This window comes from Hyperolius riggenbachi, chromosome 3 (genome assembly GCF_040937935.1).
Source record: "Hyperolius riggenbachi isolate aHypRig1 chromosome 3, aHypRig1.pri, whole genome shotgun sequence".
Lineage (NCBI taxonomy): Eukaryota > Metazoa > Chordata > Amphibia > Anura > Hyperoliidae > Hyperolius > Hyperolius riggenbachi.
Genome location: NC_090648.1, coordinates 223887239 through 223905238, shown reverse-complemented (window position 1 = coordinate 223905238; position 18000 = coordinate 223887239). Strand labels below are relative to the sequence as shown.

Below are 18000 nucleotides of genomic sequence, written 5' to 3'. Positions count from 1 at the left end.
TTTAGGATTGCCATTTTGCAAGGTCCACTTCAATCACCTAAAAGATGGTCATACATTTCCTTTATTAACCCACTGGTAGAATGAATGATTCATAGTGATTTTATCACTGAAAGCTTTCTGGGTCCTGATGTCATACTCTGTATGAGGGAGGGAGAGGACCACCAGACACCAGGCGTGCGCACGCATGCGTGTGAAGAACCACTAGATACCAGGTACGCTGTGTGGTGGTGGTGGGGGAGAGGAACACCAGGGATCATATGCATATTACTTTTAACCCGAGTTTTTTCCTGGATGATCTTTTCACAATGTAAATAAAATGCCTCTTATCCCACCAACAAGCAGATAATCATTTTGACAGTACTTTTTCACCTATTTTTTCCATTGTAAAGTGCTAAAAAACTTTCAAATCAAAAGATGAAAAATGATCTCCTAGGAGAAAACTCAGGACCTTGGTATGTTGTGTATAGGGTAGGGGCACTAGACACCAGGTACGCTGTACAAAGGAGGAAGGGCAGGAGACCAATAGAGCAGGTACGCTGTATGAAGGAGGAGGGGCAGGAGACCAATAGAGCAGGTACGCTGTATGAAGGAGGAAGGGCAGGAGACCAATAGAGCAGGTACGCTGTATGAAGGAGGAAGGGCAGGAGACCAATAGAGCAGGTACGCTGTATGAAGGAGGAAGGGCAGGAGACCTATAGAGCAGATACGCTGTATGAAGGAGGAAGGGCAGGAGACCTATAGAGCAGATACGCTGTATGAAGGAGGAGGGGCAGGAGACCAATAGAGCAGGTACGCTGTATGAAGGAGGAAGGGCAGGAGACCAATAGAGCAGGTACGCTGTATGAAGGAGGAAGGGCAGGAGACCAATAGAGCAGGTACGCTGTATGAAGGAGGAAGGGCAGGAGACCTATAGAGCAGATACGCTGTATGAAGGAGGAAGGGCAGGAGACCAATAGAGCAGGTACGCTGTATGAAGGAGGAAGGGCAGGAGACCTATAGAGCAGATACGCTGTATGAAGGAGGAAGGGCAGGAGACCAATAGAGCAGGTACGCTGTATGAAGGAGGAAGGGCAGGAGACCTATAGAGCAGATACGCTGTATGAAGGAGGAAGGGCAGGAGACCAATAGAGCAGGTACGCTGTAGGGGGTTGCTGAAGGTAGCGGTCTGGGTTTCTACCCTAGGTTCATAGAATTTAACAATTTTTCTGGTGTCTGAAGGGAAAATTAAGTATCTCAGTTGATAATTTGGTTTATATTTAAGTACATATGGTAATTCTTTTTTTAGAAGGAACTCAAGGTGAGAGACATATGGGCCCATATGCAATTAACTTTTTCTCCTGAGTTTTCTCCTAGGAGTTAAGATTTCATCTTCTATTTAAAATAACTTTTAGGCTATGTTCACAATGGTCACTTGCATAACCCACACATAATGACTGAACTGCAATGAAGACTGGACATAGACATTAATGCAATTCCTGCATGCGAGTTAAAATAACATGATCAGTTACAATGTTGTACTGTGAACAGTAGAATTGTATGGACAGTGGTTGACATGCAACAACTGAGCACTGAACTAGCCCTCCAACAATATTAGGCTGATCAGGCAGTGTCCATTACCGATGCTCCCCGCTGCTCCTATGTCCTGTTCTTTACTGTCGCTTCTGTGGCCTTCGGGGTCACAACGCTGCAGCGCACTGATTGGCATGGAGGGGGTGGGGAAGAGGAGGGGAGCAGGCAGTGGAGAGCCAGTGAGAAGGCTCTGCTAGGCAGGGAAGGGGAGTTATGCAGAAATGCCTCTCTTGCAAGGCACGCCCCTTCTCCATTAGTTTGCAGACAAGCTGCATGTTGCCAAATTCTGGTGGCATTAGCAAGGCACACAGAGCCACGAGGAGAGCACACAGAGGCATGTCCTTCAGATGGGAACAGGTCTCTGTGTCCTTTTTTTAATATCTAAAACAACCTAGGATACACTTTAGTCAAGTGTATGTACGAGGGCTGTAACCTCCCAGACGTTACATTTTATCACTTTTTGCACAGAAATCCTGGGAAAATTGATTTTGAAAGCTTTTTTTTCCTGTAACTTGCCAAAATGTGTCAAGCAAGGGTCTAGTATATAGTGCAGGAGAGTATTAATGTGTATGCACGTCTATACTGTTCACAGCATGTTTTTATGGACGGACATATCTGTCCATACCGCTAGGGAGGTTAAATTAAAGTCGGCTGAGGCGGCCGATAATCAGGAGTGTGTACAGAGGCTTGCAACCTCCGATCTCCAGAGACTGCCAACTTCATTGTGCACGCTCCTCCTTCGCCCGCCACCACGCATGCGCCACACCAGTAATCCCTTCGAATAGCAACAGAGCGTCGTAAGCTATACAGCCAACTCACATCTGGACAGCCCAGCGATGTCGCCCAACATCCATCAAAAGGTGTGTATGCAGCTTTAGAGAAATCTAGCACCTGGAGAGAAGACATACAGGCAATTCAAAAGTGGCTATAGAATCCAAAGCCCTTTACTGGCCATTTATCTTCATCAAAATCATAGCTGAAACGTCGCATTCCCACAGCAGAACTATGTCTTTATACCCACAAAAGCCGATCTCCACCATTCCCCGCCCCTCAGTCTTCTTTCACTAAGAGGGGCGGGGAGAGGCAGAGTTCAGCAGAGATTGAAGCGAGCAGAGGCAGAGCTACAGCACAAAGCTCTGCCTCCCCTGGGCAGCAAAATCCACAACCTGGAAAGTCGTGGAATTTTGCCCCAGGATTTGGGGGGTATAAAGTCACTGTTCTGCCACGGGAATGCAGCGTTTCAGCTATAATCTTATTGCTGAAAGAAAAAAACTGCAGAATTTTTGTGGTAGATGTAGAATTTTTATTGAATCAGTTGCTATTTACAGGTAAGTTCCAGACACAGAATTCTTGCTTTAAATGGAGAAATTGTTGTCAAGAAGGTTCTTATGCAACTAAGGTTTCATTTTATACACGCAGCAAGAAAGGAGAAAAAAAAAACAAAAAAAAAAAACTAAGAACTGTACAATACTAACTTTGAAAAAGTTCTTGAACTTTTCCTAATTCATTTCTCTTTCAAGAGATTGCCACCCACAGAATGAGTGGGCAGGGGAGGAATATAATGTCCCTCCTGAATGTAGTGTTATATGCTATTGCAGTGTTTGCTTGAGGCAAGTCACTATGCAGAATTAAGCGGATGCTTCTGCATAATTCAGGTTCTCTCGAGAACGTAACGTAACAGCAGTTTCATTGCACAACTATCTTCTTTACACAGTCCAATCAGTTAAAAGGCTAATTAGTAAAGAAAAGGGAAGATGGTTTCACAGAAATTATAATATATAACTTACAAGTACTAAATTGTTTGCTTTACACCTTTGGAACAGAGATGTAGGAATACAGGTGGATGAAATTCATGGTAACAATGCTGGTAGTGGTTGGTGGAGCCACGCATGCTTTGTACCGGGCTGGATACATGGGCTTGTACGGTGTAGAGAATAACTCTAGTACTTTCAGGTTCATGAAGAGAGGTTTAAGGCAATCCCAGAAGTCTTTTCACTCAATCCATATCTGTAACTCAACCCAATTATCTGTAAATCCAGTGATCAGTCTCTTATAGAACGTTAGATCCGCTTGAGATGATGCTGTAACAATATTACTACAGCACAGCATTCCAACTGTCTGACCTATTCCAGATAGGATTAAAACAAACCTCAGGACAGTACAGGTAACATGAACCATACTTTGGAAATTAATAAAAATACTGGTCTTGCCGCATGAGGCTGGTTTCAATGTACAGCAAAGGTGGATGAATAAAACGTATCTAGATATTGGGATCTCCACAGCAAGGGGAGAAAAGTAATGACGCCACAAATAACAGCTTGTTCCTAAAACAATGCTCAGAGAGCAGACTTCAGCTCCCTATTGGAAGGGAGTTTAGAGCAATGATTTAATCACAACGCTGCTTTACATCACTAATATTCCTATCGCTAAACACCAGTCACTAATGGTAAAAATCTACAAATCAACACAAAATAATGAAAACCTATGAGAGGGACAGGCTGAAGGTAAAGAGAAGTTCAGAGGAGCACGAGTGACCCACTGGAAAAATCTGAGAATCAGCAGTGTAGCAACTACTTCAATAAGCAGAGACTTATCCCGATGCTGCTTCCTTAGGAATTTAGCAGAAGGATCCAGAGCACAAGGGGCAGGTTTGCTTATTCTCATGCATAGGTACCGCCAGTGATAAGTAGTTCATATGCAGGATCACGCGTTCTTCTGCAGAGGACAATACATGCGCACAGCATTCCCAGAAGCTAGAATGCAAAAACAAAAATAAATTAATGATGAAACTCACTTAGGCTTCTAAACAATTGTTCATTTAACTAGTCCCAGACGTTGCCAGTTGAAATCTATGCCATGTTTGGGAGCCATTATCTCCTGCCAGAGCGTAAATTTCAGCTACTCACACAGTAGATGGCAACTGCACCAGCGCACCCTGGGCCATGCACATCTTTCACCACAATAGCGTCATGCGTGGCTCAAGGCGCACAGGCGCAGTTGCGATCGACTTGTAAGTCGACAGTACCGAAAGCAGCTGGCGACGGGAGAACGGAAAATCGTAGAGGACTGGCGCGGGACAGGAAGTCTGCAAGGGGCTGGCAGAAGCCCTAGGTAAGTGAAACTTTTTTTTCCACATCAGTTCCGCTTTAAAAGCGGAACTGTAAACTCCTAAAAAACAGTTTCACTTACCTGGGGTTTCCCCAGCCCCCAGCATCCGTCCTATCCCACACGATCCTCCGTTCTGCTGCTGCTGCCAGCTAGTTTTGTTACTGTCCGACTTGTAATTCGATGGCAACTTTGCCTGCGCGCCTCGGGCTACGCAAAGCTTTCTTTGCGATCCAGCTTCGCGTAGCCCGGAGCACGCAGGTGCAGTTGCCGTCAACTTACATGTCAATGGGAACAAAACTAGCTGTCAGCGGCAGAATGGAGGATCGCGCAGGACCGGTGTGGGACAGGACAGATGCTGGGGGCTGAGGAAGCCCCAGGTAAGTGAAACTGTTTTTTAGTTCACAGTTCCGCTTTAAGGGGCCAGAAAGGTCAGGTCTGAAAAGTGATAAAGTAGTCTTGTATTGAGAGAATTATGGTGGTTGACACGATTACTACCTTTTAAAAAATACCAGTTACATTGCTGTCATGCCATTCCTTTGGCTCTGTTTTCTGAGTCAGACACTTGCAATGCAGCCAGTGTAGCCAAAATACCTGCTCTACAAACTCATCCTAAGATAAGGATTCCCGGAGGAATTAACTCTCAGAACACTAAAAAGGGTGTTTGCAATGATTCCTTTCATACTCCATTCAGTTCAGGTTAACTTTAACCCATTTGTGATTTTGCCATTATCTAGTTCATATTCAGAGCTATAGAACTTTATATGCAGTTTGCATTAAAGCAAACCTGAAAATTTAAATAAACTAATATCTATACCAGTGATGGCTAACCTTGGCACTCCAGCTGTGACAAAACTACAAATCCCATCATGCTTCTGCCTCCCTGAGTTATGCTTAGAGCTGTCAGAGTATTGCAAAGCCTCATGAGACTTTGTAGTTCCACCACAGCTGGAGTGCCAAGGTTTTTTTTTTTTTTTTATAATTCTTTTTATTGAAATAGAATTAAAACAAAAGTTAAACTTTACAAAAACAGCCCTGACCTCCAGCACACGCAGGTGAGGACTGGAGACAGGTTAAATCCACAAGAAGGAATGTACAGTATTTCCATTCGTCCCATATTTTTACATAAAGATCATCATTAGGGAGCAAAAAAAAAAAAAAATCTGGTGACCGGTTCTTTATGTACATTGTGAGTTTGACAGGAGCTGGAGACATTACCCTTTTTACATAAGAGGCTCATGGCAGGAGTAAGGTATTCTATCCTACATCAATTGGAGTGCCAAGGTTAGCCATCGCTGATCTACACTATAATCCTATTAAAAAAAAAAAAAAAAAAAAAAAAAAAAAAAAAAATTAATATATATATATATATATATATATATATATATATATATATATATATATATATATATATATATATATATATATATATATATATATATATATATATATATATAAAAAATTCCAGGAATGTCAGTCTTATTTTGTATCTTAAAGTTAAAAATACAGATTGAAAGGTTTTTGCCAAGTCAGGTGAATTATCGTTTTCTACAAAAGAATATTAACATAGAAAAATCTTAATTGAATACTGGTTATCTATTCCTTGCACTCATACGTATTAAAGGCTTAAACACATGCTGGAAAACACCAGGCCAGGATGCCAGATCACTAAACCACAACACTGTTTAAGCACTTACCCAGCCTGCCAGAAGCCAATTGCTTGTGCCCAGCCCCATCATCCCTCCTGATCTCTCCACTGGACAGTACACACCGCTCATGTCCCACAGTGATACCTTAATGGTTAAGCAACAGGAACAGGGCATGTGTACAGGGATTTTAGTAAACGCAGTTTGGTCTGCACCAGTTGGCTATCCGTGAGCTTTTTTGGGCAATTTTTTACCTACTTTGGGACCATGCGGTTCTGGCCCCCCAAGGACCGCCTCATTTTTTTGCTTTGTGATCGCAGTGCTTGGCTCACAGTGATAACAAGGGTACAGATCCCAACTGTCAGAGTTTTGTGCCAACAGGGATGGGTGATTGCATCCCATGCAAGGGAGCCGCTGTAGCTAAAACTACACCGCATCAAGCATGCAGTGTAGTTTATACAACAGCGGTCCTGGGTTAATTTGCTTACATAAAAAAAATAAAAAAAAATTCCCCAACAAGTTTTTTTTGTGGTATATTCACATAAAATATATAGTATATAACATGCATTTACTTGTATATTGTTCCAATGTTTTAAAATGGATTTTAATTCACACTATCCCATTCTTCTCACAGACAAAGCAGATAAAGAGGAATGCAGTGACAATCCTGCAGTCAAAGACTTGTTATACGATTTTGAATATCTATTCATGGAGCTGCTGTGATTACCTGTTTGCCATAATTCTCTGACAACCTTTAGGCTTGGTTCACACTTGAGTGGATGCAAAACAGGTATGAACATTTTGCATCTGCTCTGCGCTGTCCGCGTCACGTCCGCCAGTAGCGATCAACACTTCCCGCCACCGATCGGTCCTTGTGCTTAGCCCAGAGGCCGGCAGAAGCATGGGGCTCCCCATTAGATTACACTAGGCCAAATTCTCCCTACCAACAGGGAGAATTTTCATTGGTCCATCCTGAACCAATGAGAATTCTCCCTGTTGAGAATTCCAAATGGTCTTTTGCAGCTCAATGGACAACCCCATGCTTCTGCCAGACTGTGTACAGGAACCGAGAGGCGGCAGATGAGTTACTCCCATAGGCTATATGAGGAAAAGCATCCGCCCATCTGGGATTATCGCTGACTGAACAGAAGTGCGGTCTGCTTACTGCAACAATCCGTTGTAGAGTGACATGACAAATGTGAATGGCTCCTATTTATAAAATAGGAGCCCTTCACTGTCAGTTTAACAATGAGCGGAGAGTGGACAAGAAATTTCCATTCTCCACTCAAATGTGAACACAGCCTTATGCGTGTGTAGGCATCTTAACTCTCTTCCTAGCTATCTAAACCAAACAAACCCTCCCACTGCACTTACATCGCACAGTATATTATGTAACGTAAGCAACAGTCTGTGAAGGATTAACGTTCTTATATTATGACCCTTTTTAACTGTAAAGCTCTGGATCCCAATTCTCTGTGCACTGGACCTTTAACATACATGTCACAGCTAGTAAAGTATAAAAAAAACCCAGGACCTGTTCTACAGGTTTCCAACAATGTTAAATATGTGTGCGACTGATTTTATATAACAAGTCTCTGAAAAAAAACAAAAAAAACCTGAACTTGTTCCTCTCACTGTGTCACAGTGGATGAATGCGCATTTGTTCATGAATAAATGACTTAGTGTTACTAAAGATGTCATTTTTATGAATGAGCTTTTGTTGAAGTAAGAAGGACAATAAAAAAAAGGATTCATTTATTACCATGGTAAAACTACATTGCAACAAGCAGCTGAGCAATACAGACTCCCTGGGGTAATGTGTTCTAAACTCAATACAAATGGCTTTAGGAAAAGCAGATCAGATTTCAAGGTGGCCAAATTTCAGCCCTGGGTGCTTCATAGGAAAGTAGTGCTACATACAGTGGTGTGTGGGTGTGGTGTGTGTGTATTGATAGAAACATAAGACTGACTGGTAGGGATAAAAGTGTAAGCTCCTCTGAGAGAAGATCGTGACAGGATTATATACACTATGTAAAATATGTTCGGACTATACAATTATGTAGTAATCATCGGAAGATAAATTGACTGTCAGCTACAGAAAAACCAAGGTTCACCCAATGCTCTCAGAAATGTGCTAAAAGCGAACTAGCCGTTAACAATCCAGTACTGCTACTCACCTGTATAGCAGCAAATGCTAGTGCAGCCCATATAACATACATCATAATCTCCTGCAGTTTCTCCACAACTAAAGCTTCACAGCCCTAAACATTGGAAAAACAAACCAAAAACAAAAAACACTGTAATAACAAATAGCTCTTATTCATAAATACTCCTGTTAATCTATGCAATTATTTCATTCTAGATGTGATTTTATACCTATAATGCCAGGTGCGCTTTAAACCACAAATGGTTTTGTACATGATCTTAAGACAATAACAAAGAGTAAGTTCTTACAGACAAATGGTAACCACTTATACTATCAAATAAGTGTTTCCATGGAGATATACGTTTCCAGATTGTATATGTTTTGTTACGGTCCCTGCCCTCATTGTCACACAGACACCACCTGAAATGTCCAGGCATTAAGTAGATGCCTTGTGCCCATGCAAATCATGACAGTTTGCAGATTTACTTTGCACTGCAGGCACAGGGTTGTCATAAAGGTATAGAAACATCTTCTGGTGACTGCTGCAATGCAGAAGTGTTATTTTGATGCACGATTTTCAATATATAAAAAGGTAAGTTTGCGTTAAGTGAAAGCTAGTTGTGTCATTTACGAAGCACTTCCTTATTACAGAAGAGCTCAATGTAGTGTCATTGTAAGTGGGCACAGAATAGGACTAACCGTTATTAACTAGCCTCTAGTCTGCTGTCCATTCGGTGAAAGGTAAGCCGTAATACATACTGCTTGATTAACAGCTTCAAGAAAAGATATCCTTCTCAGTAAAGAAAACATAATGATAATACATTGCGCTTAGAAAAAAAAGGCACTTGTCACCATTAACACAGCCTATCATAATAGCCATTAAAAGCACAAACATGGCTACAAAATAAAACTGATTTGTTAAAAAAAAAAAAAAAAAAAGCACAAACATGATTAAATGAGAAAAACTAAAAAAAAAAAAGATTAAAACAAAAAAAAACACAAGTTTTTAAAGAGACACTGAAGTCTCTTAAAGAGAATCTGTAACGTCAAAACGTTCCCTGGGGGTACTCACCTTGGGTGGGGGAAGCCTCAGGATCCTAATGAGGCTTCCCACGCCGTCCTCCGTCCCTCAGGGGTCTCGCTGCAGCCCTCCGTACAGCGGTGACAATATTTACCTTCCCGGCTCCTGCGCAGGCGCTCTGACGGCTCCGAAGTAGGCGGAAATACCCGATCGCCGTCGGGTCTGCTCCACTGCGCAGGCGCAAGTCTCCAGCGCCTGCGCAGTAGAGCAGACCCGACTGAGATCGGGTATTTCCAGCTACTTCGGAGCCAAAAGCAGCCACAGCGCCCCTGCTGGAGCCAGCAAAGGTAAATATTGAATTGACAGTCGGGTCTGTCGCCGGCTGTTCGGAGGGCTGCAGCGAGACCCCCGTGGGACAGAGGACGGCATGGGAAGCCTCATTAGGATCCTGAGGCTTCCCCCAGCCGAGGCGAGTATCCCCCAGGGGATATTTTTGATGTTACATTGTCTCTTTAAAAGCTTTTTTTTTTTAACTACAAAATCCTGTTTAACATGTTAGCCCTACCTAAATCGCTGCATCCCAGTGGCTGTAATCTATCTAAATCCCAACTCCCCCCTCCCTCACCCCTGCAAAATCCACGACTTTCTTGGTCGTGGATTTTGCTGCTGTTGGAGGCAGAGCTATGCCATAACTAACTAGAGGATTACTTGCAGTAGCGGCACCAGGGGGGTGCTCAAGCACCCCCTAAATTTGTCCAAGCACCCCCTGGCATGAACTGACTTCAGGCGACTAAGAGACGCCGAGTCAGTTCACAGCAGCAGCACAGAGCAGCAGGCAGGGCTACGGTAACATGGCCGTCCAAAGCCCTGCTCTGCAGATTTGGAGTCTGCAGTGCATGGCTTCGGGTGGCCATTTTCCCGTAGCCCTGCTCACTGGCTGCAGGAAGGAAGAGGATCGTGGGAGCTGAGCTGCGCGCCACAAGGAGGTCGGAAGAGGAGGAGGTCGGAACAGGAGGTCTTCTGAATAGGTGAGTAAATGGGTTTTTCTTTTCTTTTTCAGGTGGTGCTGCCGATTGGGGTCATATCCGTTAACTGTTGTGCACATTGGGGTCATATCCGATAACGGTTGTGCACATTGGGGTCATATCCGATAACGGTTGTGCACATTGGGGTCATATCCGATAACGGTTGTGCACATTGGGGTCATATCCGATAACGGTTGTGCACATTGGGGTCATATCCGATAACGGTTGTGCACATTGGGGTCATATCCGATAACGGTTGTGCACATTGGGGTCATATCCGATAACGGTTGTGCACATTGGGGTCATATCCGATAACTGTTGTGCACATTGGGGTCATATCCGATAACGGTTGTGCACATTGGGGTCATATCCGATAACGGTTGTGCACATTGGGGTCATATCCGATAACGGTTGTGCACATTGGGGTCATATCCGATAACGATTGTGCACATTGGGGTCATATCCGATAACGATTGTGCACATTGGGGTCATATCTGATAACGATTGTGCACATTGGGGTCATATCTGATAACGATTGTGCATATTGGGGTCATATCTGATAACGATTGTGTATATTGGGGTCATTGAACGTGTTTTTTGTTCAAATCTGCTCACATTACGTGTATTTTCTTGAGAAAACCTGCACAATTATGTGAATTTTCTGGGGAATGGGTCACCAAAACTTGGGCCCTCTGTCTTTACGTTGCACTTTTAAAGGGAACCCGAGGTGAGAATAATATTGAGGCTGCCATATTTATCTCCTTTTAATTAAATACCAGCTGCCTGGCTGCCGTGTTGGTCCTTTGCCTCTAAGGGTACGTACAGACATACGATAACGATCGTTCGTTCTGAACGACGAACGATGTTAAAGGAGGTATCGGCCGATGATCGTTTGAAGAAAGGCCACTTTGAACATCGTTCGTGTACGAACGATCTTGGAACGAGGGTTGCGTGCGCAACATGATGTATAAGCTGATTTCAAACACAAGTGTCAAAAAGAACTGTTTGAGCATGTGCAAAGCTTTGAGAACGAACGATCAACGACCGATCGTTGTACAGACATTACTTTTTGAACGATGGTCGTTGGAAAAGATCTGGCAGAATGGATCGTTCTTTACCAACAACATATCTCGTTGGTCGGTCGTTTTAATGATCGTTCGTGCACTTTTTACGAACGATTGTCGGGCAATGCCGTCGGTAACGATCGTTTTAAACGACTATAGTCGCATGTCTGTACGCACCATAATTCTTTCAACCATAGACCCTGAACAAGCATGCAGCAGGTCAGGGGTTTCTGACAATATTGTCAGAACTGACAAGATTAGCTGCATGCTTGTTTCTGGTGTAATTCAGTTCACTACTGCAGCCAATAGATCAGCAGGGCTGCCAGGCAAGTAGAATTATTTAAAATAAATATGGCAGCCACCATATCACTATCACCCTGGGTTCACTTTAAATTAGTTAGCCCCGCCCTCATCCTGTCATGATCACACCCATTTTTTACACGTCACAGGTTGTAGCCACACCCATTTTTTTTGCCGCTTCGCGCGCCGCAGGTCGTCAGCTCCCCCGGAAATTGGTCCAGCACCTGCATAGCACCCCCTAAAAAAAAAAAAATTCCTGGAGCCGCCACTGATTACTTGTATTTAACATCCCAGAGTTCTGCTTTAGTCACAAACCTTAAAACCACTTGCCAATGTCTATACACAGCAAACATAATGTATCTGAATCACAGTGTGTATTACCTCTGAGTATAGATCTCCAGGTCTGGCCATGCTGCCTGTACAGTTTACCACACTGTCTCTGCAGCAACTCAAGGGGACGCTGTTATTATGTGCATGGATGAACCAAGGGGTCTTTTCCCAGTCTGAGTAGTTGTGAATACCACAGCAGTGAAGCTAAAGAAAAACAATAAATGAATTCCCTTTAAAATACAGTAGTCAAATAAGGCAATACAGATTGAGGCAACTGCTCGCTAACCACTCCTATTCAGATTAATGGTAACCTAAAAAGATACAGAAAGGCATAATTCATTTATCCAGCACGCTGGGAAGTACAAATGTCCAACTAACCATCTGCAGAAGGCCACAAATGTTGAAGAATACTTCCTGCTGAAATTTGGCCTAGTGGCCCTGTACCCACAGAAAAACTTGGAAGTTCAGTAGTGTCTTCTTGATTTCTTTATTATGTGTAACTTAATTTGCACATTTTTTAATATCTTTTGTTAGGCTGGATTAACAGTGGTCAGTGGCATAAAGCATGCGTTATAATGAGTGTAAACTGCAACGAAGACTGGACATAGAATTTAATATAAAAGCCTGAATGCAGCGAGTTAAAATAATGCAACCAGTTACAATGCAGCACTGTGAACAGGCCCATAGAATTGTATGGGCAGTGGGTTGACATGCAGAATTATTCTGCAACACAACGGAGTACTGTGAACAAGCCCTGTTTAAACGCTTTTCATTTAAAAAAAAAAATATTATATTGAAAAAACTGAAAGTTCAGTGGTGTATGGAGAAACTCCACTCACTGCCAGGTGGAGTTACCTCAGATCTGCCATGCTTGGATGGATCAAGTCTGCCCCAAAACATTGATTGCCCGCTAAGAAATATTGTGTGGCTTAAAATGACAGGAGCACAAAATATAGCGGCAAGAAAAAAAAATGTATTTTAGTTTTGGATAATACAACAGTGGGTTTGAAATTCTTTTACACTTTTACTCTTTATGCCTCCCAACATTGATTTCTGATCAGCGAGTGGTCATCCTATATAAGGCTAACTTAAAGCAAACTTGAAGTGAGTTTCCTCACTTCAGGATTGATACATGTCAAATAGAGGGAAAGCTCTCTGGATGACATAAAGCCTTCCTAGGACTTGCTCCGCCCCATCACAGTCCGTGTAGTTCTGAAGGCTGCCTGCATCAATACTGCATGTGCTCAATACTGATGCTCATCCTCACAACTACTCAGGAGAACAAGTAGTTCTGAAGGCTGCCCAAGGAGTACTGATGGGATGGACCAAGGACCCAAAAGAATCTATACTATCCAGACCCTTCCTCACTTCAGGTTCCCTTTTAGAGAACTATGAAATGCTCTCTGTGCTCTCCAAAAAAGGTAATAACTGGTATTTAACTGCAGAGATTTTCCAATATGAGTTAAAACAGAACTTCTTGTGTTCTTATTCCGCCTGTTTGAGTAGCTACTACACATCTTACACCAAATCAAATTAAGTTCATGTGCAAACACGGTGCATTGTCTCACCTGTCTCTGGACATAATCGATGGCCCGGCTTGCTGAATCGGGTGAAACACTACTGTACTGGTTAAATACATTTGTAATGCTCTTATCAACTTCATCTTCAACCTGTAGAAGAATTATATTGTGTTTTACTCATGAAAGTAATATTTGCCGGTTATACTTTTCAATGTACACTTAGGCTCTTTGCACACTACATCAATTCTCAATTTTTTTTTATACGATCCGATTTTTGATTCCAATTAAAGTACTGCATGCTGCTAGGTTTTTAACCATAGCAGAGTGTGAGTGTGAGTGTGAGTGTGTGTGTGAGTGTGAGTGTGAGTGTGTGTGTGTGAGTGTGTGTGTGAGTGTGTGTGTGAGTGTGTGTGTGTGTGTTTTTAGGACAAATTACGCTTTTATTGGCTGATATTTGTTATTAGTAATTACCTTATTCTCTATGCATTTTAAAAGAAAAAAAAAAAGTGAAAAAAATGCACAATTTATCCTCTTTCATACATTACAGCTTTAATGTAAACAGTTATATTGTACATAAACCCGCACATTTTATTTGCCTATCCCCCCTAAACAGTTCATGTGTTTTGATAATTATTAGATGTAACAAGTAATGTATACAATCTGCTACTGTCTGCTCCTGGAATGTGTATTTCAGACTTGTTTACTAATTAACTCTGCCATTGAATTCCCTGGGAGGAGGAGAGGGGTTTGCTGTCATTATTTTACAACTCTGTAGTGATGTTATCAATTCAGAGATAAATAAAAAACAGTGTTATCTAAGATTTTGTAGGAAGGAGAGTGCAGAGACTTATTTTCAAGTAATGGGGCAGCAAGTGGTTAATCGGATCATAAAATATATATACACATGTGATGCGGCCTTTCATTACAGTTGCAATCCTATTTTCAGGATATGCAATGCAACGGTATACTGTACTCTGAAAATACCCTTGCACATCAAGCGTATACAAAAATGTGGAAACGTAAGCGATTCACCTACCTTGGCTCTGTAGATGTATCCAAGGACTACAACCACAACTTCAGTCACAAACACTAATAGCAAGATAATAACAAACTGAAAATAAAAAGATACAAATCAGCATTATCCAAGAGAAAACATGGTGTGGATCTGACACAAATATACAAGACTCAGTTGAGGAAAAAAAATTATTATGTATCCAATTTAACATGAGTGAAGCAGTGTTAAGTAATTGTAGCTAGAGCACGGTGGACAAGTTTACCAGGTGCTTCGGACACCAGCTACATTGCCAAAACAGAGAAATAAATCTAGGTGCCAATTCTAAATTTGTAAGGTGCATTGAGTGTGGGACCTGTTCAGCCCTGAGCTAGAGTAACAGCAGCCCTTTTGCTGTGGATAGCATAAATTAATAATTTAATTGGAAGGCAAATGGAGAGGTGCATGGCGGAGTGGCATGAATAGGGAGAACAATGTCCTCGGCCAGAACTCAGCAGAGTCGATTCATCACACTGATCGCTGGCCAAGGCACCGAGGTGGATCATGGGCCATTGTACACTTGTGACAGGCGGCCTCAATGACAGAGAACCGTCTAGCACATGTACAAGGCTTTATGCATCATATTTAATTTGAGAAGCTATACTATGAATCACACTAGTGATTCTAATTTTCTTTCTTGCCTTTAGTCATCTCAGAGTTCCAAATTTACTACTGTACTTGAAAGCCTCCCTGATGCATACACCATGCTTCAGATTGCTTATGGACTCTCATCCACTCAGTGGTTACAGTGCACCCATTACTGAATACACATCCACGCAGAAACAGCAGTGTTAGATGCCAAATGACAAGTTGATGAAGGAGCACTCAATAAGTGTCAGCATGCCTGGACTCCTACCCCAGTGCCTCCACGGGTGCACCAATCCACTTCAAATAATGGTTCGGCACCACTAGAGTTGAGATGAGATGAGTTTTTTGTGAGAAGCAGAGCTGCAATGACATACATCAAAGGTCAGCGCAGGTTTAGAAAGTCATTGTATGTAGGGAATGATAAATTCTTCACCACATATATATCAAATGCTCAGAGGTAGGTATCCGCCAAACATCAAAACAAGAAAAGGCTTACCAGCTCCCAACAACCCACATTATAAGGTTGTAAAATGGCTCAGGTCACAGGTAACGTCCAGGGAACATCAGACGTCGTGAAGATCCAGTGGACATCCGTATGGAGGTAAAGTTTCAGGAATTTACATAAGAAAACAAAACCAGCAATATCGTAGATCAATAGAAAATGGTGCCGCCCGTTACCTTCACGACCGGTTTCCTGGTCGGGAAGGTAACAAGCTGCACCATGGTCTATGGATCTTCGATTGACCATTACATGCGCGCTAATCTTCCGGGGTTCCCAGTTTATGGGCCCCGTATGTGAGTTATTGTTTTTATATCTACTGCCTTTTAAATAAATTTTATCTAAATAAGCTGGTTATGCTTACATATTGCCGTTTTTGTTTTCCTATGTACATTTCTGAAACTTTACCTCCATACGGATGTCCACTGGATCTTCACGACGTCTGATGTTCCCTGGACGTTATCTGTGACCTGAGCCATTTTACAACCTTATAATGTGGGTTGTTAGGAGCTGGTAAGCCTTTTCTTGTTTTGATATTTGGCGGATACCTACCTCTGAGCATTTGATATATTGTGGTGAAGATTCCCTACATACAATGACTTTCTAAACCTGCGCTGACCTTTGATGTATGCCTGCCTTCTGAACATTGTTCTTCTCGGCGGCGGTTCCATTGTTCCTTGGCGCCGATATATTTGCTATTATATATTACAGAGCTGCAATGACAGACTGCTGTTTCAGGCAGTGATGCCCTTTCTCAAACTTCAAATAGCCTTGACTGCTATTCTTTGACGTGAAGTTACACTGTTGGATCTGGGTGTTGGCTGGTTTGACCTGGAATTGCTCAATTAGTTGCAGAACAGTGTAAAGCTGGTCATACACTAGGCAGATTCCCACCAGATCGACAGCAGATTCGATCACTGGGATCGAATCTGCTGTCACATCGTTCCCGCAACACCGAATTTCGATCCATTTCGTCCGATCCCGTCGATCGCTCCGTGCAGAAAATTACCGTCGATAGCTCGCGGGTAGGGAGCGTGTCGCTAGCGGCGTCCGAGTACCCGACGACCGACGCAATAGAGCCCGCATACACTACCTGCTCCGCCGGCACGACTGCCCCCGGTCACCGCTGCTCCGTCTCCGCGCTGGTCTGGTCTCCGGGTCCGGCATGCTTCACTTCTTCTAGCCTGGCAGGAAGTTTAAACAGTAGAGGGCGCTCTACTGTTTAAACTTCCTGCCGGGCAGGAAGAAGTAAAGCATGCCGGACCTGGAGACCAGAGCGGAGACAGAGCATCGGTGACCGGGGGCAGTCGCAGCGGCGGAGCAGGTAATTGTATGCGGCCGGGGAAGGGGGGGGGGGGGGGGGAGCAGCGGCGGCAGCAGCACCACCACAACAGATTGTGAATGGTTTCAGGCTGAAATCGGTTCACAATCTGTTTGCAGTAAAGGTAGCCATACATACGATCCCTCTCTGATCAGATTCGATCAGAGAGGGATCTATCTGTTGGTCGAATCTGATGGCAAATCGACCAGTGTATGGCTACCTTTACAGAGGGGAGGCTGACAAAACCAGGGGAGTTTAGGTATCAGGACCCCATAATGGATACATTTTCATGGTGTTTTTTTTTTTTTTTTTTTTGTGGGCTCCATTTAGGTGTCCTTTTGTTGTGTTAATCTGAACAGGAACATTAAATCAGGAATATTCTACTAGTTACACAGATTAATTTGGAAAATGTTACATGCATGTAGAGAAAAAAGTCAAAGCATATTTACCGTTGCAAGGCCACAGCGGCTTTCCCGAATTGTGGCACAACACCCAATTAAGCCAATGATGAACAGTAGAGCTCCTGCAGCAATAATTATTACACCAGGAATCAAGGTGTACACGTCTTCAAAAAAGTGCTCATAATCATCATACGTGATGAAGACATAGGCTCCAACATAGCATAAAATACCAGCAGCAGCCTGCAGGGAAGATTATGACACAAATTTTTAAATATAACCTCTTACGTCGTGTATAACATAAATCCATAAATTGGTCTGAATTGTAAGTTAGCCATTGAAAAGAATTCCATTAAAAAAAAAAAAAAAACAAAAAAACAAATACTGGCACTTTTTAGAATGTAGAAAAGTAGTGAT

At 42.8% G+C, this 18000-nt stretch overlaps 1 protein-coding gene across 1 annotated transcript in view; it reads right to left on the bottom strand.

Moving 5' to 3' along the window:
- Positions 1-2849: 2849 nt before the first annotated feature.
- Positions 2850-18000, bottom strand: part of TSPAN3 (tetraspanin 3) — a 30055-nt gene continuing 14904 nt past the window's right edge. The window contains exons 2-7 of the mRNA XM_068275838.1: positions 17635-17826; positions 14763-14837; positions 13775-13876; positions 12258-12410; positions 8498-8581; positions 2850-4322 (exon numbers count right to left, since the gene is read on the bottom strand). Of these exons, the coding sequence (XP_068131939.1) occupies positions 4230-4322; positions 8498-8581; positions 12258-12410; positions 13775-13876; positions 14763-14837; positions 17635-17826 (699 nt within the window). The 3' untranslated portion in view covers positions 2850-4229. The remainder of the gene's footprint in view (positions 4323-8497; positions 8582-12257; positions 12411-13774; positions 13877-14762; positions 14838-17634; positions 17827-18000) is intronic.